The sequence below is a fragment of the Natator depressus genome, chromosome 9 (assembly GCF_965152275.1).
Source record: "Natator depressus isolate rNatDep1 chromosome 9, rNatDep2.hap1, whole genome shotgun sequence".
NCBI lineage: Eukaryota > Metazoa > Chordata > Testudines > Cheloniidae > Natator > Natator depressus.
Window position 1 is genome coordinate 47105929 of NC_134242.1, and position 23062 is coordinate 47128990.

General features: G+C 48.7%; 1 protein-coding gene and 1 long non-coding RNA gene across 2 annotated transcripts in view; one reads left to right on the forward strand and one right to left on the reverse strand.

Moving 5' to 3' along the window:
• Positions 1-23062, reverse strand: part of INPP5D (inositol polyphosphate-5-phosphatase D) — an 81316-nt gene that overhangs the window by 28264 nt on the left and 29990 nt on the right. The window contains exons 4-6 of the mRNA XM_074964052.1: positions 9800-9950; positions 4511-4682; positions 2952-3092 (exon numbers count right to left, since the gene is read on the reverse strand). Of these exons, the coding sequence (XP_074820153.1) occupies positions 2952-3092; positions 4511-4682; positions 9800-9950 (464 nt within the window). The remainder of the gene's footprint in view (positions 1-2951; positions 3093-4510; positions 4683-9799; positions 9951-23062) is intronic.
• Positions 679-15412, forward strand: LOC141994060 (uncharacterized). The gene is made up of 3 exons (XR_012641007.1): positions 679-806; positions 2941-3113; positions 14909-15412. It is a non-coding gene; the product is annotated as an uncharacterized LOC141994060 (long non-coding RNA).

A 23062-nucleotide genomic window follows, 5' to 3' on the forward strand; every position in this document is an offset into this window, starting at 1 on the left:
CCAGTTCTGCCCATTACTGAGCTGTAAACAACCTTCTAACCCCCACCCCAAAGGAGGACATGCAGTTCCAGAAAACATCCCCTTTCCCTTGCTAACATTTGCAGTCACATCTTACCCACAGTCTGATGCCAGCACAGGCATATATCAGCTAGTGGACATCAAAGAAAAGCTCTCAACCTTTAAACTGAATGCAGTGTCACCTGAGTCTGACAACAGCTATCCCCGGGCTATGTGCAGTGTTGATGTAGCCCTGTTGGTCTCAGGACATTAGCAAGACAAGGTGGGTGATGTGATATCTTTTACTGGACCAACTTCTTCTGGTGAAAGAGGCAAGCTTTTGAGCTGACACAGAGTTCTCCTTAAAGTCTTCAGGTCACCCACAGAAGAGCTCTGTGTCTGTGTCAAAAGCTTGTCTCTTTCACTAAGAGAAGCTGGTCCAGTAAAATATATCATCTCACCCATCTCTAAACTATGTGAGATTAGAGGGGGCTAGGGAGGGACATTATACAACTAAAGATGGGGCATTAGTGCCAATTGAGCCTGCGATTTGCAATTTTTCCCCTCCCCAAGGCTTTGTTAAAATAAAAGGTGCTGAATCCAGTTATGAAAAAGAAAACACAGCTGCCTGAGAACAAGCTGCAGATTTCAGGCTGAATCCCACAATGCAGCTGGGAAAGAAGCTGAGGTGAATGAAGGCTAAAATTAGGTAATGTCACTGAATAAATTAAATTTCTGCATCTTGAAAGGGGGATTCAGCTAGAGAGGCTGCAAGCTACAGCAGAGATTAAGGGAGCTACATAAAGCAAGTAAGTGCCTAGGTATTTGAAAATTAGTAAATTATGGGAGAACGCTAGGTTCTATGGCTGGAATGCACACACTCCTGAGAAAATCTGATCTGCAGGAAAGAGGTTTATTAGAGAAAGCTGATTGATATGGAAGACAAAGAAGGAGAAATGGCCTAAAGTTATTAGGAGTTCACAGGAGAATTGAGAAGGCAAATCCACTGAAATGAAATGATACCAAGATTATTGGTACAGATTTTGGCAGGAAATTGCAGGAGGGAGAAGAAATTCGATGGGATATATCAAATCAATTCCATTTTCAAACAGCACAACAGCTCAGTGGGCTGATTTTGAAAGTCTCTTATTACCTGAGCAACACAAACTGAGTGCCTGACTGGAATTTGATCCAAAGCCCATTGAAATCAGTGGGAGTTTTTCCACTGACTTCATTGGATTTTAGATCAGGTCCCCTCCATAAGAAAGAATCCTGCATTTCTATGTGGGAAATTGCATATGCAAATTGGGCAATTATATATATAATTAGACATCTCCATGCTGTGGGTGATTGCCCATGAAAAGAATTGCATTTGGTGCATCTCACCAATCGCACAGGTCTTTGAAAATCTGCCCAGTTAGACTAATTATATTAAGATGTCATTAGTTCCCAGGATGACAACAGATTAGTCCATAAATATATACCACTAAACAAGGGGTGGAAGGTGGGGCTAATTGTCTGTTGGTGCAACTCCACTGATGTCAATGGACTTTCACCAGTAAAGAATTTGGCCCGGTAATGTTTGAAGCGGGCACTAGATTTTCTGTGCCCTCTCACTACAAATGTTAAAGGGACACTGACAATTGGAAGAGCAGCTTTGATGCTTGAGAACATTTGATATCGGTAGGTTTTCTTTTTTAAGACTTTCTTATCCCCTTGAAGGGCGATGAGGGGTACAAAAAGACACAGAGTACAGATAGCGATGAGTATAGCATAGAGTAGCGATGCATTCAAACTCCCTTCTGGGAAAAGCCAGCCTGGCCTTCATTGGAATAACAGCACAGCCCTATTTGAGGCAGTTTAGCAATGGAAAAGATTCAGTCCTGATTTTGCTGGCTGTGGGATCCCATTATTCAGGGTTTGCTAATAACAGAGCACATGAGACCTTCCCCACTCCGTGGCTGTAGAGAACTGAAACCCAGCTGAGGGGCACAGAAAAGGAAGTGCTGGTTCTGCAGCATCATACCCCCCACTTCCCGACCTCCCTGGATCCCCTCCCTGGGAAGGGCTGGAGTCGGGCCAGAGAAGGGGAATGCACACTCAGCCAATCCTCATATGGTATAACTTGAGTAACTCCAGTCACTTCAACTGAGCCACACCGATTTACACCGGCTGGCCCATCCGCCTTCCCCCAGCTCTATGCGAATTCTGTGGGAGCCTAGCTGCCAAGGAGCCAGTGTGGAAAAGGGTGCTGTGGGCCCCTTGTTTGTTTCAGAATAGGGAGGAAGCTTGAGGAGCAATCAGATCCTGACTGGTACTTGGGCTTTTGCTGGGTATAGATCAGTCTGGGCTCTGGATAGGGAAGGGGTACTTGTAATGGAAACCATACTGGAGTAGGGGCCTGTTTCTCTGCTCACTCCACCTGGACAATGATTTCAGTAAAATCATCCCAGGTTCTCCCTGCTGTAATTGAGAGGAGAGTCGGGGTTTGGAGAGAATAGTCATACAGCAATATGTGGGTTTTTTTATATACGACTTTTACTTGATGATTCTGGAGGTGCCATTTATATCTGTTCCTAAACTAATCCTATTCAGCTAATCCTTTAATGCATTTTGGCTTTGATTCTTTCTAAACAAAGTATAAAATAAGTAATACTCTATTAACTGAAACCACCCCCAGGAAAAACTTACCTGCTATAGCTGTGTGTTTCAGGCAGATTTAATGTCCCAGGGCCAGAATCTCAGGTGGCATGAATCATCTGAACCTCACTGGAGCATGAGCATCTGGCTCCTGGCCTTTGACCCCATAGGCCAGGAGACCATTGTCTTACTACCAGTTTTTAAGGATAAGCAGTTTTGCTGTGCTGGAAATATGGGTTGACAATTCAAATGGCACCTACCTTTGACAGTGTCATGACATTATATTGCCTTCTCTGAAATTAGGCTCCAGTTACCTGAAGAGCCCTTTGCAGAGCACTGTGAGCAGTTTCTTCAGCTGGGGGAGACTGCTGGAGCCCATCTGCACCATCTCAAAGTCGCTGGTGATGTGAACTCGCAGATAATCCTGGATTAACTTTAGGTGTTCCTCAGAAACACTGTGAAAAAGACTGACGCAAGTAAGGAAACTAGCTTCCTCCCTACTGTCCCCAACCATCAGGCAGCTGAGTTTTGTCTGAAGCAGAAACCTCCACAGCTAAGACATACTCCTGTGTGGCTTGCCTTGTTCTTCAATGTCAATATTCCCTTCTAAGTGGTGGTGGTGGGGGGAATGGAATTCTTAGACTTTGCCTGAGGATTCCCCACTGCAATAGGATGAATGCTGTCCTGGTGTGGGAGATAAGGAGTTGCAGTCGTGACTGAGAGGGAGCTATGGTGTGAGGGGGGTGATTAGTAGGTCTCCTGTAGGGTTGGTGTGTGGTGAAGAGGCTGGGGGCTGGCAGCCTGGGAGTGTTGGGGGAGCCAGGACTTTTGCTCATGTCTCCTTGGCTGACTTCTTCTTCGAAGCTTCTGCCTCAGACAAAGCCTGATTAGAATCTGAAAACAGAGGCTGGACGAGAGGCTTCAGTTGGGTCCTTGATGAGTGGGGATTGGCACCTCTACCCATGCTGAGGGATGAAGCAGTCAAAGTTTACTGGCTGTTTCATCCCTCAGCAAGTACAGAAAGTTCTGACTGGCTGTTCTTTTCCAAGGAGGCAGATGGAACAGCAAAGGCAGCCAATCAAAATAGATATCTCCCAGCTTGCCACCTACCAGTCAGCCCCCTGTCCTACCTCCCTGACAGAACACCAAATTAGCTTCCCTTTGCTGTAACTTGCTCCCCCAGCCCTGGCCCATAGACACATGTCCTGATTTTTAACACTGAGGATCTGGTCACCCTAGATGTCACGAGCTTCCTCTGATGCTTGAATGGGTGTCCAGATTCAACAGGCTATGGTGCGTGATGTATTCAGACAGCCACATACTTAGATGGGGCCAGACCCTCAGCTGGCATAAATCAGTGTAACTCCATTGCAACCAATGAAGACTGGCCAATTTGCACATGTTAAGGATCTGGCCCACAATCTCTATGGTTTAGGCACATGGTTACTATTCCAGCCTCTCCGATATTATCTTACCGTACGTTAGGAAATCTCTTCATGGGGGAGGTCAGTACATTGTTTTATACTTCAGGAGAACATTTCTTCCATGCCAGAGCATGAGCGCTACCTTAAGGAGTAGCCACTGTATTACTTTAATGTCTAAGAGAGAATGGACCTGATTCTGACTTCCCTTTAATTGTGTAAATCAGGAGTGACTCCTCTGAAGCCCATGGAGTTACACGGGGTAAAATAAGTGTGAGATTAGACGCAGGCCCCACATCCCCTCTCCCACAATAGAGGTCACTGAAATAGCCGTGATATCAGTGACACCTTTCCCAAATGCAGCATCTTACCAACTCCCGTGAAGGCGTCGGTGTTGATTCTATTGCCCATCTATCTACATTTCTTGAGGGCAGTGAATGACCATAGCTCACCTGCTGGTGTCCTGGGACTGCAGCCGCTGAAGTAGTGTCTCAGAAAGGGACAGTTTGCTGACTTCTGCCACCTTGGAACTTTCATTCAGAGGAGACGCTTCTTTCGTCTCACTTGCCGGGAGTGCCACCAGGAAGGGTCGTGGGGGTAATATGGGTGGGGTTGGTACAGGGTCTGACATGAAGGAAGGGAAACAAAGTAATTTTGGCAACACACCTAGACCACTTGCCTCCCATTCTGACCCACAATATCGTCTGCATCACAGTGGCAGTCAGTGCAAAATCAATCCAGATTAACTGGCCTGCAATCGCTGAACTGAAAAGATCTGAAATTCATCAGATCAGACCTTGCTATTGATAAGGGCTCAATCCTGTTCCCACTGAATTCAGTGGTGTGGTGTAGTGTGCTTAGTTGAGCGCTGTGAACCCAGAACGCATAAGCAATAATCCTGGGCTCTGGCACTGGCTTATTGATTAGACTTGGTCAAGTCACTTAACTTAAATTTCCTGATCATTATGAAGATTGATTAATATTTGTGCAGTTCTTTGAAAATGTGCGCATGCTATATCATGGCTAGGTATCATTATTATTATAATGGGTCATCAGTGGAGTGGGACAGTGCCCAGGAGCTACATGGGAGAGGGAGATGTATAAGGGGCTACATCTCTGGAAATATGGACAGACACACGGATTTAACTTCCGTCCACTGTAAATGAAGCTACTTCGGGTTAAGTGGGTTTAGCAGCCTCCATCCTAGTCCCCATTTGTTCACAACAAAAAAAGGTCTGGGTGCCGACATGATGAGCAGCTTCTCCAGTCACAGAACTCCAGTATCTGAGTCCCTACATCTCCATGGCGGGCACAGTGCAAGAGAAGTGGGTTGGGGGGAGTACAAATAGGCTGAGAACAGGCAGTTAAAATTAGTAAATATGTCCAGAGAAATGCAGTAACAATGAATGCTGAGTGCAAATCACCCCCTTCCATTTAATGCAGTACGGTCACAGGGGCATTCAGTGCATTCATCCTAGCTGAAAACTCCCTCCACTCTCCAGTGTAGGCCCCCCCAAAGCCATGCCATTCACTCTGTCTCTTTGGTGGGAAGTGGCTATAGCTGAGTTTAACCCAATGATATTCACCCTTGTTAACAATCTCCCCTCACTTTGTAATGCACATAGTACTTGGTTGTGCTTAAAAATGAGAGAGTGATGCTTATTTTCCTGAAAAGAATGGTCAATAGCTCCTGTGCACATTGTGACTCACAGAGAGAAAGAAATAATAAGCACCAGCATGACTGACTGGTGCTGCAGTTAGATCAGGGCAGGCAAACTTTTTGGCCTGAGGGCCGCATCGGGTTTCCGAAATTGTATGGAGGGCCGGTTAGGGGAGGCTGTGCCTCCCCAAACAGCCAGGCATGGCCCGGCCCCCGCCCCCTATCTGACCCCTCCTGCTTCTTGCCCCTTGATGGCCCCCCCGGGACTCCTGCCCCATCCAACCCCCCCCGTTCTCTGACAGCCCCCACGGGACTTCTGCCCCATTCAACCCCCCTGTTCTCTGCCCTCTGACTGCCCCAACCCCTATCCACACCCCCAGCCCCTGACCACCTCCTGAACTCCCCTACCCTCTATCCAACCCCTGCTGCTCGCTGCCCCCTTACCGCGCTGCCTGGAGCACCGGTGGCTGGCGACGTGGCTGCACCAGGACAGGAAGTTGTGCCATCCGGCTGGAGCCAGCCATGCATCGCGCAGCACAGAGCACCGGGTCAGGCCGGGCTCTGCAGCTGCGCTGCCCCAGGAGCTCGCAGCCCCGCTGCCCAGAGCATTGCGCCGGCGGCGCAGTGAGCTTAGGCTGCAGGGGAGGGGGGACACCAGGGGAGGGGCCTGGGGCTAGTCTCCCCAGCCGGGAGCTCAGGGGCCAGGCAGAACGGTCCCATGGGCCAGATGTGGCCCGTGGGCCATAGTTTGCCCACCTCTGAGTGAGATCAATACCTCCATGCTTAGATTCCACAGGGATAGGAGACTTAAGAACGAAACATATATGACAAAGACATCCTCTAGGCTTTCATATGGCTCCAGAATGATGGTACCTAAGCACCTTACAAAACTGAATTGTGGGTGTGACTGGCATTACACTAAAAGATCACATTTTCACTTCTCTTCCTTTAGCCCAGCAGTTCTCAAACTGGGGGTCAGGACCCCTCAGGGGGTCACGAGCTTTAAGTCTCCACCCCAAACCCTGCTTTGCCTCCACCATTTATAATGGTAGTAAATATATTTTAAAGTGTTTTTAATTTATAAGAGAGGTCACACTCAGAGGCTTGCTATGTGAAAGGGGTCACCAGTACAAAAGTTTGAGACCCACTGCTCTAGCCAAAGGCAAGTAGAGTGGCAACAAGAACTTTTTTCAACTTCCTGCCCTTCTGTTTATTCTTCTTCCTGCACCTCTCTCCCCCATTCTGAGAGCTGGGAGATTAACAGAGCTGGGCAGAAAATGAGAAAATAACTAACAGGTTTTCCAAAAAATGGTGTCAGTTTCTCATTGAAATGTCATTCTTGTCAATATTTTCCAGCCCTCACAAGATCAGTGAGATTGTGTGTGTGTGTGTGCGTGCGCGGGATGGGCAGGCTATGTCAAAGAGGTTTTATCCTGAAGATAATCAGGTTCATGGTCATGCTCAGCATTTCTAGATAGACAAAAGAGGAGAGAAAGAATGGTCCAGTGATTACAGCATTAGCCTGGGTCTCCGGCACCCTGGCTTCAAGTCCCTGCTATGGAGGCTGGGAGCCCTGGCTGCTCAGGAGCTGTGTGGGCAGGCTCGCAAGTCAGCCGACAGGTTTTCCATTGGAACCCTCTCTGGTTTCTGGTGGTATTTCATCAAAAGAACATAGTCCCATGGAATGTTTAGATTCTGAAGAATCAGCACATTCTAATAAAAATAATGGCTAGTCAAAATGTTTCTGATCAGCTCTGTATAGAACCCTTAACTCCACAGACAGCTACTAGGGTCCCAGCACCAGAAACCTCACTTTCACGTCTCTTTTGGGGGGGCAGAACCCCATGAAGCAGTGCAGTATTCTCTCTCCTCTCCTCCAGGACTGCTCTTCACTTAGAACACCTGGCCAAAACCAAAGTCCTCCCGACGGACTGACCTTTGATGGCAAACATCAAAGATTCAGGCTCAAACTGGCCTGCGAAGCCATGATCCTGTCCTAGTGGTATGGAACATGAATCTTCCAGACACAGCAGAAAGGGCAGCTAATGTGCCTCTGCACAAAATGTGGCTCATTCCCGGGGAGTGTGTAGAAGATGGGGGCAGCCAATATAATCCACTGCTTGATTCTGCTCTTAGTGCAGGACAGAACCATTTGCAGCAGCTGACAGAACAAACCAAAAATATGAATAAGAGTCACAGATATTCTATACCATAGACCTTCTGCCCCCAGCTCCAGGGAGCTGTACGTGGCACAATGGGGTAGGTGCAACAATCCCCCAGCCCTACAATGCTTGCAGAGGGTCTTGTATATGGACACAGTGCAATGTGTGCATGCAAAACAAGGCAGCCAGCAAAGATGTCCTGCACTGCTGCAGCTTGTAACAGTGCAACATTGTAGTATAGACACAGGTGGAGTCCATGATTTCCTTTCTGTCTTAAACCTGACAAACTGAGGTCAGCCATCCTCACGCTACCTGTTTCCCCATCCTCAGTCAGAAGGAAATCAAACAGCAGGCCCCTCGAACCATGTTACATCAGAAAATCCACCACTGATACTGCAGGCCTGTGATGGAAATACCAAATCAGGAGGTGTGTGCCAGGTCCAGCCAGGACCTTCTCACCCAACTGTCTACGAGGTAGTAGTAAAGGAATCATCACTGTGGTATCAAAGCGCACCTGAACAAGCTCATAATTATTAGATATATTCTCCATAGCACAGAGGTATAAAGGGTATGTCTGCACAGCAGTGGCAGCCTAGGGTTAGTGGACTCAAGTGGGCTGTGTGTGTTAGGGAACCCTGGGCTTGAGCATCTACACTGCATTTTAACCCTGGGTTAAGGATATTCTGACCCCTATTCGAAACTAGGGCTCTGTCATCCACATTGTACAGCACAGACCTGAGTCAGAGTAACCCGCTCTCAGAGTTCCAAGTGCACCCCCCACCCCACCCCAAGTGTCGACACTCTAGCCGTACAAGTGTGGTGCACTATGGGAAAACTCTACTGCCTTCATTCCTAACTGTGACATTGCTATAGATGGGACTCAGGTGCCCATAAGGACAGTGTGCACCAAAATCTGGCCGTGCTCTTGTGTCCAGGAAACAGCTTTCTTTGCAAAAAGCTTCTTTTGATCATTCTCCGTTGCAAACCCTGCAGGCTCTCTGATAGTGTGCTTACAGACCTGTGTTTACCAGACAATGGCTTAACGCTGATCTGAGGTGCTGCCATTTGCAAAGGGAGGAGTGGCTTCCATTTGCAATAGAGTGCAATAGACTGCACCACAGATTGTTGGCATAGAGAGGACTAAGGTATACCTCTGGAGGACTTCCAGGACCCAAGTCATGCTGGAGCCATGCACACTGGAAAGCAATAGGGCTCAGACCCTAGGTCTCAGCTTAACACGGGCTTGGACCTTCCAGCTCTGCAGGGCCCTGAGCCCCTAGGTTCAAGCCCTAGGTTAACACAACTGGTGTGTGGATGCAAGAGGGGTTAGGCTTGAGCCCAGGCTCGAGCCTGGGCTTACATTGCTGTATAGCAGAGGTTCTCAAACTTCATTTCACTGCGACTCCCTTCTGACAACAAAAATTACTACATGACCCCAGGAGCAGGGACCAAAGCCTGAACCCGCCTTAGCCCTGCTGTCCGGGGCTGGGGGGCAAAGGACAAGCAACACCACCCCAGGCAGGGAGGGACGACAAAGCCAAGGCCAAGGGCTTCAGTCCCAGGCTGAAGGGCTGTAACCTCAGCCCTGCTGCCCAGGGCTGACACCCTTCAACTTTGGCCCTGGGCCCCAGCAAGTCTAAGCCAGCCCTGGTGATCCCATTAAAAAAGGGTAGTGACCCACATTGGGGTCCTGACCCTCAGTTTGAGAACCTCTGCTGTATAGACATACCCAAAGGGGCCTGATTTTCGGAGGCCCTGAGCACTCATACCTCCTAATGGAGTCAATAGGAGTCGCAGGCACATAGCACTGCTGAGAAACTCCAAGAAAGCTCCTGCCAGCACTCCCATCATCTCCAGCATACATCAAGTCTGTTTCACTCCAAGGTCTGAACCATCCACCTTTCCCCTGGATTTCTTACCTGCATCCTCCTCTGGATCATCAGCTGCCTCCTCCTCTTCCCGTTGGACAGGATATTTCAGGTGCCATACCAGACCCATGTTCTCCTTCTTGTAAAACTCTATCAGTTCATCCAAGTTGTCAAAGTACTTCACCGGAACGCCTTCCGATGCCTGAAACAACCCACAGAACACAGACATTGGCAAACATCACTGCGGATCATTCCTACCACAGAAATGTCACTCCTCACTGGAGGCAAAGCAAAGAAAGAGAGAAAAAAAATCAGCTACTACTGTCCAGAGAAAGGCAGCCCAGCTTTCAGCATCTAGATGACCACAGGCTTCTGTGCAGAACAGCTCACACAGTATAAACACAAACAGATATGCACACATGCCCCCGCCAGCATCAGCAAAAACAGCAACCTCAAAGATTCGGTGAAGCCAAGTGGAAGAGATCCCACTTCTATGGCCATTTAATTTTAAAGTGTGTTTGGCTTCAGAGTGACAAAGATCTATAAAAGCAGAAGTATTGATAGGATCAATTCTCATACTTACTGAGAGCAAGGAGCACGGGCAACGTTTTATTTTGGTTGTATGTGGTAGGAATCTTCCCTCACTTTTGGATTGCAAGAGAAACACAATCAAATGCACCTATTAGTATCCCTTCCAGTATTCAAATAACTAGGCATAATTAGGCTCAAATAAATGGGCCAGCAAACCATTGAAATTTTAAAAGTTTTAAGATCAAAATGTTGACACTTGAGTGGTCTCGAGTTAGTTTTCTAAGGCTATATTTAGGAATTTAAAACAAGTTCAGAGGTGAATCAACCACAACCTTGGGCTTGTCAGCTGGGACTCCAAAAGGATTATCCATGTTTTTAAAAAGTCTGACTTTATTTGGAAAGAAATGTTAAAATGTTCAAGTCCCACAAAGATGAAGGTGATTTCAAGTTCTGACTGATGCCTGTGAGATACTACAGTGGTGTCCACAAAGCTGGGTTGCTATTCAGGCAAGAACATAGAATGACCACACATCTCATTTTGCTGCCACCTACTCAGCATGTGTTGCACAAAGGGAGTCATGAGCTGATAGAGCCTGTGTTAGAGGCATCTTAAGGAGATCCAGGCACCATGAACACAGTGTATTTCATGATGCACTTATTCACCATTGTGGCTAAAGTCACTTTTCAAGATCATCTCTTGCTGGTTGAAACTCTGCAAAAAGTTCAATGCTGGCCCTTATGTCTGAAAACACATCTTTAGGGATAGCAAACGTCCTGGGGTCTTTAGAGGCAAAGCTACAGAACAATCAGATCATAAGAACGGCCATACTGGGTCAGACCAAAGATCCACCTAGCCTGGTATCCTGTCTTCTGACCGTGGCCAATGCCAGGCGCCCCAGAGGGAATGAACAGAACAGGTAATCATCAAGTGTCACCCTCTTGCCCATTCCCAGCTTCTGGCAAACAGAGTCTAGAGACACCATCCTTGCTAATAGCCATTGATTGGCAGCTTCAAGCATAGAGATCAATGAATTGAGGAATGTCAGATCCCCCAGGCTACAGCAGCCACCATTCATGTGGTCCCAGCGTTTTGCCTCCACATTGAGACCTAGTGATATAAAATCATTGGCTCACTGTGGCAGTACACAGATTGACAATCTTCTATACCACAGGTAGCAAGCAAGGATGAAAAGGAGACACCTGTGTCAGCAGCTGCTTCTACAGTTACACTCCAGGACTATCAGGTTTTAGGCGCCAATCCAAATGCTTTTCATGGTCTGTTCTTCCTGGTGGAAATACAGTTTTCGTTTGTCCTGCAGTGGCAGATCGTGGGCTTTCTGAAATAATAACAAGCCCACACACATACACGCAGCAGGCCCTGATGCAGATAGGAGAGAGTAGCCTATGTGTAGATGATTTCCAGCTCCACCAGGTTACTTTCTACTGGCTTAAAGGGGACCATGAGCAACATACATTTGTGAACACAGTCCCAGTGAGCACTCAATAGCAACAGCAAACACTGCTAGCAGGAGGCAAGACTAGAGAAGAGCTATTCTGTCTGATCCGCCCTAGATCACACCATTTATTCTTTACGTAGTAGGACTTTACCTAAATTTGAAATAAATTGTTACAGAGTCTCAGTCTGGACAGTCTCAGATTGGTGGTGGCTGCGGCACATTAATCTAGTTTTCAAATTTTTGCTTTTATCATTATTAACATACATGACCTTTCCATACAAGTTTTAACAAATCCTTCTTTGTCATTAACTGTATGTGTGGCCTTTAACAGACCCATTTGGGTTTGGTCAGCCTCGGATCCTTATCAGCATATGTATTTTGTTCAAGAGTCAAACACAGGCAAATCAAGAGCTTGAACATGAGGAACAATGGTACAAACCCCAACAAGCAGAATGACCTCACCGCACATTAAGCAGTGGGGCTCTTTGTCTGGCTTGTTGGAGAACAGGTGTTGCCCATTTAAGGGCTACAGAGCCAAAGAATTACCTGCTATGTGGCAGGCATTTCCATACCAGGTCAGCTCCCATCCCTGGGGCAAGAAGAGCGGGGAGATTACTTATGCCCACATCTGTGCAGCAAAAGCACTATTTCTGAAACACCTTTAGGGAATCCCAGCCATAACAAGATCTCATCTTGATTCCTTCGAGAGAATGAGACCACAGCCCAGAAATTAGGGGAGCAGTGTTTTCGGTACCGAGCAAACACATCTGAAGGTTTGGCTGCCTGTGGAAAAGTGATCAGGACATATTATTCCTAGTGGACATAAATGTCTTTTAAAAAGCATGGAAAGAAACTTTCACACAAAACATTATCAGGTGCTTTTGAGAATTCAGTCTGAAAGATCTGTGCACAAGGGTGTTCCTGAATTCTGCAATAGTTATTACCAGGACACTGTGGAAAGTGTCACTTTCAGCATAAAGCATAGTACTCAGGCTCAGACACAATGATATTTATGTAAGGCCATTACTACACCAGGTAAAAGGGGTTGCAACAAACTGCTGGGTGAAATATCTAGAACTTGCAACCTCTGCAGAACACTGCAGGTCAAATTCTGTTCTCAGTTGCACTGACTTCAAGAGTTACTCAGGTTTTGCACCAGTGGAAATGCAAACAGTACTTGGCCATATGTATCCGTCCCAGCGATTTTACAGTTGTTGACACTGACTGATGGTAATACCTACGACTCAGAGACTCAGTGAAAATGAAAGTCATTAAAGAAATATGGCTCCTGTATCTAATCCATAATACAAAAGGATCCTGAAATCAGTGAAGTTACACTGGGACAGAATTTAAGTAATTCAGGCTATGTCTACACTAGAGACCTTACAGTGGCACAGCTGTACCAATGCTGCTGAGCTACTGTAAGGTCTCCTGTGTAGCCATTCTATGCCGATGGGAGAGAGCTCTCCTGTTGGCATAATTAAACCACCCCCAACAAGAGGCGGTATCATAGCGCTGTCCACACCGGCGCTTCTGTCAGTGTAACTTATGTCAGTTGGGGTGTTTTTTTCCACACTCCTGACCAACAAAAGTTTTACTGACAAAAGTGCTAGTGTAGACATAGCCCTGGTCTACACTAGGAATTTAGGTTGAATTTAGCAGCGTTAAATCGATGTAAACCTGCACCCGTCCACACGATGAAGCCCTTTTTTTCGACTTAAAGGGTTCTTAAAATCGATTTCCTTAATCCACCTCTGACAAGTGGATTAGCGCTTAAATCGGCCTTGCCGGGTCGAATTTGGGGTACTGTGGACGCAATTAGACGGTATTGGCCTCTGGGAGCTATCCCAGAGTGCTCCATTGTGACCGCTCTGGACAGCACTCTCAACTCAGATGCACTGGCCAGGTAGACAGGAAAAGGCCCGTGAACTTTTGAATTTCAATTTCCTGTTTGCATGGTCACCTGCAGCTTGCCACGCTGGCCAGAGCTCATCAGCAGAGGTGACCATGCAGAGCTCATCAGCAGAGGTGACTGTGACAGAGTCCCAGAATCGCAAAAGAGCTCCAGCATGGACCGAACGGGAGGTACGGGATCTGATTGCTGTATGGGGAGAGGAATCCGTGCTATCAGAACTCCGTTCCAGTTTTCGAAATGCCAAAACATTCGTCAAAATCTCCCAGGGCATGAAGGACAGAGGCCATAACAGGGACCCGAAGCAATGCCGCATGAAACTTAAGGAGCTGAGGCAAGCCTACCAGAAAACCAGAGAGGCAAACGGCTGCTCCAGGTCAGAGCCCCAAACATGCCGCTTCTATGATGAGCTGCATGCCATTTTAGGGGGTTCAGCCACCAGGACCCCAGCCGTGTTGTTTGACTCCTTCAATGGAGATGGAGGCAACACAGAAGCAGGTTTTGGGGACGAGGAAGATGATGATGATGAAGTTGTAGATAGCTCACAGCAAGCAAGCAGAGAAACCGGTTTTCCCGACAGCCAGGAACTGTTTCTCACCCTGGATCTGGAGGCAGTCCCCCCGGACCCACCCAAGGCTGCCTCCCGGACCCGCCAGGTGGAGAAGGGACCTCTGGTGAGTGTACCTTTTAAAATACTATACATGGTTTAAAAGCAAGCATGTTTAATGATTAATTTGCCCTGGCATTTGCAGCTCTCCTGGATGTACTCCCAAAGCTTTTGCAAAAGGTTTCTGGGGAGGGCAGCCTTATTCCACCCACCATGGTAGGACACTTTACCACACCAGGCCAGTAGCACATACTCAGGAATCATTGTAGAACAAAGCATTGCAGTGTATGTTTGCTGGCATTCAAACAACATCCGTTCTTTATCTCTCTGTGTTATCCTCAGGAGAGTGATATCATTCATGGTCACCTGGTTGAAATAGGGTGCTTTTCTTAAGGGGACATGCAGAGGTGCCCGTTCCTGCTGGGCTGTTTGCCTGTGGCTGAACAGAAATGTTCCCCGCTGTTAGCCGGGGGGGCGGGGGGCGGGGTGAGGGGCTAGCCACGTGGTGGGGGGAGGCAAAATGCGACCTTGGAACGAAAGCACATGTGCTGTGTATGTAATGTTAACAGCAAGGTTTACCATGAAAGAGTGTAGCCATTGTTCTAGAAAATGTATCTTTTTAAATACCACTGCCTCTTTTTTTTCTCCACCAGCTGCATGTGTTTCAATGATCACAGGATCTTCTCCTTCCCAGAGGCTAGTGAAGATTAGAAGGCGAAAAAAACGCACTCGTGATGAAATGTTCTCTGAGCTCATGGTGTCCTCCCACACTGACATAGCACAGACGACTGCGTGGAGGCAGACAATGTCAGAGTGCAGGAAAGCACAATATGACTGGGAGGAGAGGCGGCGGGCTGAAGAGAGTAGGTGGCGGGCTGAAGAGAGTAAGTGGCGGGCTGAAGAGAGGGCTGAAGCTCAAATGTGGCGGCAGTGTGATGAGAGGAGGCAGGATTCAATGCTGAGGCTGCTGGAGGATCAAACCAATATGCTCCAGCGTATGGTTGAGCTGCAGGAAAGGCAGCAGGAGCACAGACCGCCGCTACAGGCCCTGTGTAACCAACCGCCCTCCTCCCCAAGTTCCATAGCCTCCTCACCCAGACACCCAAGAACGTGGTGGGGGGGCCTCTGGCCACCCGGCCACTCCACCCCAGAGGATTGCCCAAGCAACAGAAGGCTGACATTCAATAAGTTTTAAAGTTTTAAACTTTTAAAGTGCTGTGTGGCCTCGTCCTTCCCTCTTCCACCACCCCTCCTGGTGCTTCTCTCCTCCACCACCCCTCCCGGGCTACCTTGGTAGTTATCCCCCTATTTGTGTGATGAATGAATAAAGAATGCATGAATGTGAAGCAACAATGACTTTATTGCCTCTGACAGCGGTGATCGAAGGGAGGAGGGGAGGGTGGTTAGTTTACAGGGAAGTAGAGTGAAACAAGGGGCGGTGGGTTTCATCATGGAGAAACAAACAGAACTTTCACACCGTAGCCTGTCCAGTCATGAAACTGGTTTTCAAAGCTTCTCTGATGCGCACCGCGCCCTCCTGTGCTCTTCTAACCACCCTGGTGTCTGGCTGTGCGAAACCAGCAGCCAGGCGATTTGCCTCAACCTCCCACCCCGCCATAAACGTCTCCCCCTTACTCTCACAGATATTATGGAGCGCACAGCAAGCAGTAATAACAGTGGGAATATTGGTTTCGCTGAGGTCTAAGCGAGTCAGTAAACTGTGCCAGCGCGCCTTTAAACGTCCAAATGCACATTCTACCACCATTCTGCACTTGCTCAGCCTGTAGTCGAACAGCTCCTGACTACTGTCCAGGCTGCCTGTGTATGGCTTCATGAGCCATGGCATTAAGGGGTAGGCTGGGTCCCCAAGGATACATATAGGCATTTCAACGTCCCCAACGGTTATTTTCTGGTCTGGGAATAAAGTCCCTTCTTGCAGCTTTTGAAACAGACCAGAGTTCCTGAAGATGCGAGCGTCATGTACCTTTCCCAGCCATTCCATGTTGATGTTGGTGAAACGTCCCTTGTGATCCACCAGTGCTTGCAGCACTATTGAAAAGTACCCCTTGCGGTTTATGTACTCGCCAGCTTGGTGCTCCGGTGCCAAGATAGGGATATGGGTTCCGTCTATGGCCCCACTACAGTTAGGGAATCCCATTGCAGCAAAGCCATCCACTATGACCTACACATTTCCCAGGGTCACTACCCTTGATATCAGCAGATCTTTGATTGCGTTGGCTACTTGCATCACAGCAGCCCCCACAGTAGATTTGCCCACTCCAAATTGATTCCTGACTGACCAGTAGCTGTCTGGCGTTGCAAGCTTCCACAGGGCTATCGCCACGCGCTTCTCAACTGTGAGGGCTGCTCTCATCTTGGTATTCTTGCGCCTCAGGGCATGGGAAAGCAAGTCACAAAGTTCCATAAAAGTGCCCTTATGCATGCGAAAGTTTCGCAACCACTGGGAATCGTCCCAGACCTGCAACACTATGCGGTCCCACCAGTCTGTGCTTGTTTCCGGAGCCCAGAATCGGCGTTCCACTGCATGAACCTGGCCCATTAGCTCCATGATGCCCACATTGCCAGGGCCCGTTTTGAGAGAAGTTTGTGTCCATGTCCTCATCACTCACGTTACTGCGCTGACGTCGCCTACTTGCCCGGTATCACTTTGCCAGGTTCTGGTGCTGCATATACCGCTGGATAATGCGCGTGGTGTTTAATGTGCTCCTAATTGCCAAAGTGATCTGAGCGAGCTCCATGCTTGCCTTGGTATGGCGTCTGCACAGAAAAAAGGCGCGGAACAATTGTCTGCCGTTGCCCTGATGGAGGGAGGGGCAACTGACGACATGGCTTACAGGGTTGGCTTACAGGGAATTAAAATCAACAAAGGGGGTGGATTTGCGAGAAACTGAATGGCCCCCTCAAGGATAGAACTCAAAACCTTAAGGATAGAACTCAAAACTGGGTTTCGCAGGCCGTTCACAGAGGGAAGGAGGAGAAAATGAATACAAAACAAATCTGGTCTATTTCTTGTTTTGAGTCACTTCATCTATCTTTATACATCTTGCTGGCAGCAGACTGTGCAGTACGACCGCTAGCCGTCATCATCTCCTGGGTGCTCGGCAGAAGACGGTGCAGTATGACGACTAGCCATCATCTTCTGCTGGCTGGAGGTTAAAAGACAGTGCACTGCCAGTATGACTGAATCGCCCCGAGACGAAACTTAAAAGGGAAATGACCTGGCTGAGTCACTCCCATGTTTGCCCAGGAGCCCGGTTAAAAGAGCACCCAGGACTACGTCGATGACGGCTACCATTCATACTGCACTGTCTGCTGCCAAAAGGCAATTAACTACTGCTGTGTAGCATTGCAGTACCACGTCTGCCAGCACCCAGGAGACATACAGTGACGGTTTGCTGAGCGGGCTCCATGCTTGCCGTGGTATGGCGTCTGCACGCATAACTCAAGAAAAAAGGCGCAAAACGATTGTCTGCCCCTGCTTTCACGGAGGGAGGGAGGGAACGGGGGCCTGACGATATGTACCCAGAACTACCTGCGACAATGTTTTAGCCCCATCAGGCACTGGGATTTCTACCCAGAATTCAGATGGGCGGCGGAGACTGTGGGAACTGTGGGATAGCCACCCACGGTGCAACGCTCCGGAAGTCGACGGTTGCCTCGGTACTGTGGACACACTCCGCCGACTACATGCACTTAGAGCACTTGTGTGGGGACACACACAATCAACTGTATAAAACCGCTTTCGACAAAACCAACTTCTATAAATTCGACCTAATTTCGTAGTGTAGACATACCCATAGCCTCAGTCAGTCTTGTCAGTCTTGTTTCCCTCTTGATTACTAAAGCATTTCCTCTGCTCTGAGATTCCAGTTGTTATTGTTATGAGTTGCGTGAAACTTTGTTATGAGATGAGTTAAAACCTCATTGAGATTGAAAGGCGTGAATTCACCCTTCAACTAACATGACTGCTAGAGTAAGCCCCTACCTAAAGACAAAAGGAGTATGTGAACCCACCCAGGAGCTTTTGCTGAGTGTTGGTTTTTTTAGGGGTGGGGATGGGGAGGCAGAACAGATAAAAAACTGGGAAAGATAGAGGGACTAAGGGCTTGTCTACAGCTAGGGCGGGGTAGATTCACACCCCAGTTTCTTGTGAAGTAGATGTCTGTGTAGACAAGCCCAGAGAAACTGCCTGAAGGAGCAATAGAAAGCATGGTGGCTGACCAGTGTTCCCTCTAATTTTTCCCACACATGTGCAGAATTAATTTTGTTATGTGCACCAGTATGGAGGTGATGTGTCATACATAACAAAATTCATGTGGTGGGGGTGGGGCCGAGGGGTTCGGAGTGTGGGAGGGGGCTCAGGACTGGGGCAGAGGGTTGGGGTGCAGGGGAGTGAGGGCTCTGCCTAGGGTTGCGGGCTCTGGGGTGTGGCCGGTGCTGAGGGCTGGGGCAGAGGGTTGTGGGGCGGGGTGAAGGCTCTGCGCGCTCTGGGGTGGGGCTGAGGATGAGAGGTTTGGGGTGAAGGTTGTTCCAGGGCCATGGCAAGGAGAGAGAGAGGACTCCCCCAGCTCTCTCTCCCCGCAGCAGCACCTAGGCTGGGGGTGAGAGCTGCCCCTCCCCTGGCTATGGCAGGTCTGGTCTGGGGCTGGGTTCGGGCCAGGGGAGGGGTGCTCCTCCCCCAGCCGCGGCAGGTCTGGGGCTAGGTTGCGGCACCCCTCCCCCTGGTTGCGGCAGGTCCCAGCCGGGCAGGTTGCCTGAGCGCCTGTGTGGCGCTTAATAGGCTGCTGCGTGGCCACATGGTTTACAAGGAACTTAGTGGCTGACCCTGGAAGAAACCTGGGGAGAGATTTTGGGTCAGGGATGCAGGCTGAAAAGAGTGTTTTTGGTGCTGTGAGCAAAATAAGCTGTTCCCTGATAGTTGATTCCATCTGTTTTCAGAGACAAAGGACTTTGTACATTCTTTGTAAATACACAAAACTGCACCAGAGAAATATCTAGCAACAATTTCTTCTCCTAACTGGAACAACCTACTAGACCCTGAATTTTTGGCTAGTTGCTCAGGTCAAACGGAGTAACATTATTAATACAGTAGAAGTTAAGTACACAGCCATGGATCAGGACCCTATTGTGCTTGGTGCTATACAAACCAAAAGAGCAGTCCCATCCCAAAGAGTTAATGCACGAAGTATAAGACAAGAGGCAATAGGTGGAGACAGTCAGACGGGGCAAGCACCACGAAACAATTCGGCAACAGTTAAAAAGGAGAGCTGGAAATAGCTACCCATTAAAATGACACCATGAAAACCTAACCCATGCAACACATGCTGAGCAACATCATCACCTGCCTCATCTTGTCCCACTGAGTTTAATCCATCCATGATTAAAATGACACATACACCTCTTTTTCCATAATAAAGATGAAACCAAAATAAACACCAAGCACAGGCAAACAACAGACCAGATCTTCACTCTACGAAACACAATAGAGTGCGACATACATTTCATAGACTTTGAGAAGGCTTTCGACAGCATTCACAGGACCAGCCTATAGCGCATTCTGCGGGCATATGGAATCCCTTTCCGCATCATCAATGTCATCAAAAGCTTCTATTTCAACTTTACATGCAGTGATGATAACAGTGAGCTCAGTTTTGAAGTCAAAACAGGAGTACGTCAGGGGTGTGTCATGTCTGCAATCCTCTTCAACATTGCCGTCAACTGGGTAATGCGGTGTACAACAGAATGCCAAGAGGCATGCCAAGAGGCATTAAATGGACACTCTTCTCATCCCTTGAAGACCTGGACTTTGCAGATGATGTCGCTCCCCTATCACATATCCAACACCATATACAAGAAAAAACAACTCGCCTCAACACATTCAGTCAGCAAATTGGACTGAAAATCAACTGCAATAAGACAGATATCATGACCTTTAATATTGCCTCAGCAGATGGAGAAGGATCAGTCATGTGCTTCGGATGGAAACTCATTCCATCACCAGAGTAGCAATAAGATGGACAGCTGAAGGCAAGCGAAAACGAGGCCGCCCGAAAACAACGTGACGAAAAGCTGTGGAAGCCGAGCTGAAAAACCTGGACACAGCTGGGGAACCATTGAAAGACTTGCCAGAAACGGACAGGAGTGGAGGAGCTTCGTCACTGCCCTAAACGCAGGAGGTGTAATAGGAACATGATGATAATGATGATGACAGGCAAACAAGCAGGTCTGTGCTATCCTCATCTTACTGCTTAGCTTTTAAATGTGTATCAACCCTCAAGTATATTTAGCGCTAGACATTACAGAAAATTACCCGAGGGGAACAGAGAGCATTGCTGTTTGGATATGGAGGGCTCATTGAAAACGTACCAAGTATTTCACACTTATTTTCTCACTTGCTCACAAAGGGCTAGCATTGAAGGGGTGCGCAGAGGAGCTGGACGGTAGAGGTAAACCTCCAGGAGGCATTGAGTCAGCCAGGACATTTCCAGGGCACGCCCAGAAAGTGCATGCTGCACTGGTCTCTTTGCCGGTCTAGAAGAGGTCTACAAGAATGGGTGTTCTCTCACTTGTGCCAGCCAGTGCCACCTCTTAGCCAGTGGAGCTGGGGAGTCAGGTCCTCATTCCCACCCTTTTTGACTTGACCTACACTAGTATTCTTCTTCCATTTCCCCACTGTTGCACTACCACAGATCCTGTGTCTCAGGCAGTAGCAAGCTAGTGTAAACAAGTGACTGGTCTCAACTGCTCTAGACCTGCTCCAATTACCTTGGAGGATTGGAGTAGGACAGTGACATCAGGATCATCAGAGACCAAGGGATTAAATTAGAGAGATTAAACAGGAAACAGCACTGATCCTCGCAGGAGGACCAAGGTTTGCCATCCTCTCCTTCCATTATGCTCTAATAAATTTGTTAGTCTCTAAGGTGCCACAAGTACTCCTGTTCTTTTTGCGGATACAGACTAACACAGCTGCTACTCTGAAACCTTCCATGGAGATGCTTTGCCATCCAAGTTCTCTCCCATCCCTCTCACTCTCCAGGTCCCCTCAAGATTTCTCCTGCCCTCCCCCACTCCACTTGTTCCCAAGTCCTCTCCTCCACTCCTAGATCCCCTCTAAATGGCCTTCTATTCTGCCCTAGAAGTTTCCCCATCCTCTCCCTCAATCCCTGGGTTCTGCCTATCTCTCCCCTGCCCCACAGCTAGCCCTAGAACTTTCCATCTCTCGCCTACATCCTTTGCCTCCCCTGCGCTATCTCTTCCCTCTTCTCCACCCTGACTTCCCCAAGCACCGTCCTCTGCCCCATCTGCTTGCCTGGTCCCTGGCATCTCAGTGTTTCAAGAAGTAAACTGGACCCTGCAAAGCTCTCTTCCCAGGGGCTGCTCTCCCTAGGCCAAATCCAGGCCTGGGATATAGGAAGAGGAAGGGCTGAATTTAGCTCCTCCTGCTGCCAAGTGTGGGTCACTTCCACAACACTTCCTAGTCTACATGGTAACCACAGAAAGCACTCAGCAGTAGGGTGGCTAGGTGTCCAGTCTGGTTGAAAAGGGGACCTGACCGGACATCCAAAGTCTGGTTACTATGGGTGGGGGAGGTGGGGAGGAGCCAAGTCATCACCAGCTCCAGCCCCAACTCAGCCGGGGCTGCCTCTTACCTGTGTCGGGCAGCTGCAGCTCCCAGCCCCAGCTTTGCGGGCGAGTCCCTCCTGACCCAGGCAGAGATGGGGAAGAGAAGGGAAGAGCTGCAAGTGACGGAATGGGAGCAGGGCCTCAGGGGGGAAGAGGCTGGGAAGGGTTGAGACCTGGGGGGAAGGGGTGGAGCAGGGACGGGAAGGAGAGGTTCTGGCACTCCTGCTAGAGTGTTTGGTTTTAAAATATTACAAAGTTGGCAACCCTATTCAGCAGCAGCCCCTGCTCCCCCTTGCGCTGGTGTGCAGGAGGGCATGCTGGTATCATCCAACAGACCCACCCCTCACCTCTGGAGCATCCACTCCTCTGGTAACTCCTCAGCCCTCCACAAGGGCTGCACTGGCAGACCCGGCCAAACCCCTCAGCGCTTGAAGTCAAAGGAAGCAGACTCCCTACTATACCCTCTAGAACTAGAGAGAGGAGGGCATTGGCTGGAGCGCACACCACCAGTTTTACAGCAAGACTTCCGCAGAGAGCTAAACATCTGGCCTGAACAGCTGAAAAGAGACAGCAAAAACTAGTAAAGAAAAGGGGAACCGGATGGACCGGAGCCTGTGGGCTGCCCACAGTCCAACCACAAACGAGGGGCTGGGGAACGGGCCTGCACAGCAACCAGTCACAACAGTCGGCTCCAATCCACCCCAGAGTGAAGAAAACCGCCACCGCTGCAGAATCCCCCCAGAACTGCCACGTATCAGTTTTACCATCTAAGGAGCAATATTAGTTGCAAATACTTTGAAAGGATGAAGACCGTGGTCAACAACATTGCTCCTCTGGCACAACGGAACTCTCTACGCTGGCGGTAAAGCTTGCCAGGGGGCAGTCTCAGGCCCCCCCAGGAAATAAGGACCAAACCTTCCCACATTCCACTCCAAATACAAGGCACATTTATTTGACCTGCCTTCTCTCTCATGAATTCTGTAGAACCCGTATTTTATGAACTAATTGGAGATTGAGGGTTCATAACATAGAATATCCCAAAATGACCCTGGGTATGGTACATCAGTTGCAGTATAGAGCACTGAATTGCTTTCTTCTCACCATGCAAACCACCACAAAGTGATTTCCCATACACTGATGGCACTGGAATGCAAGGGGAT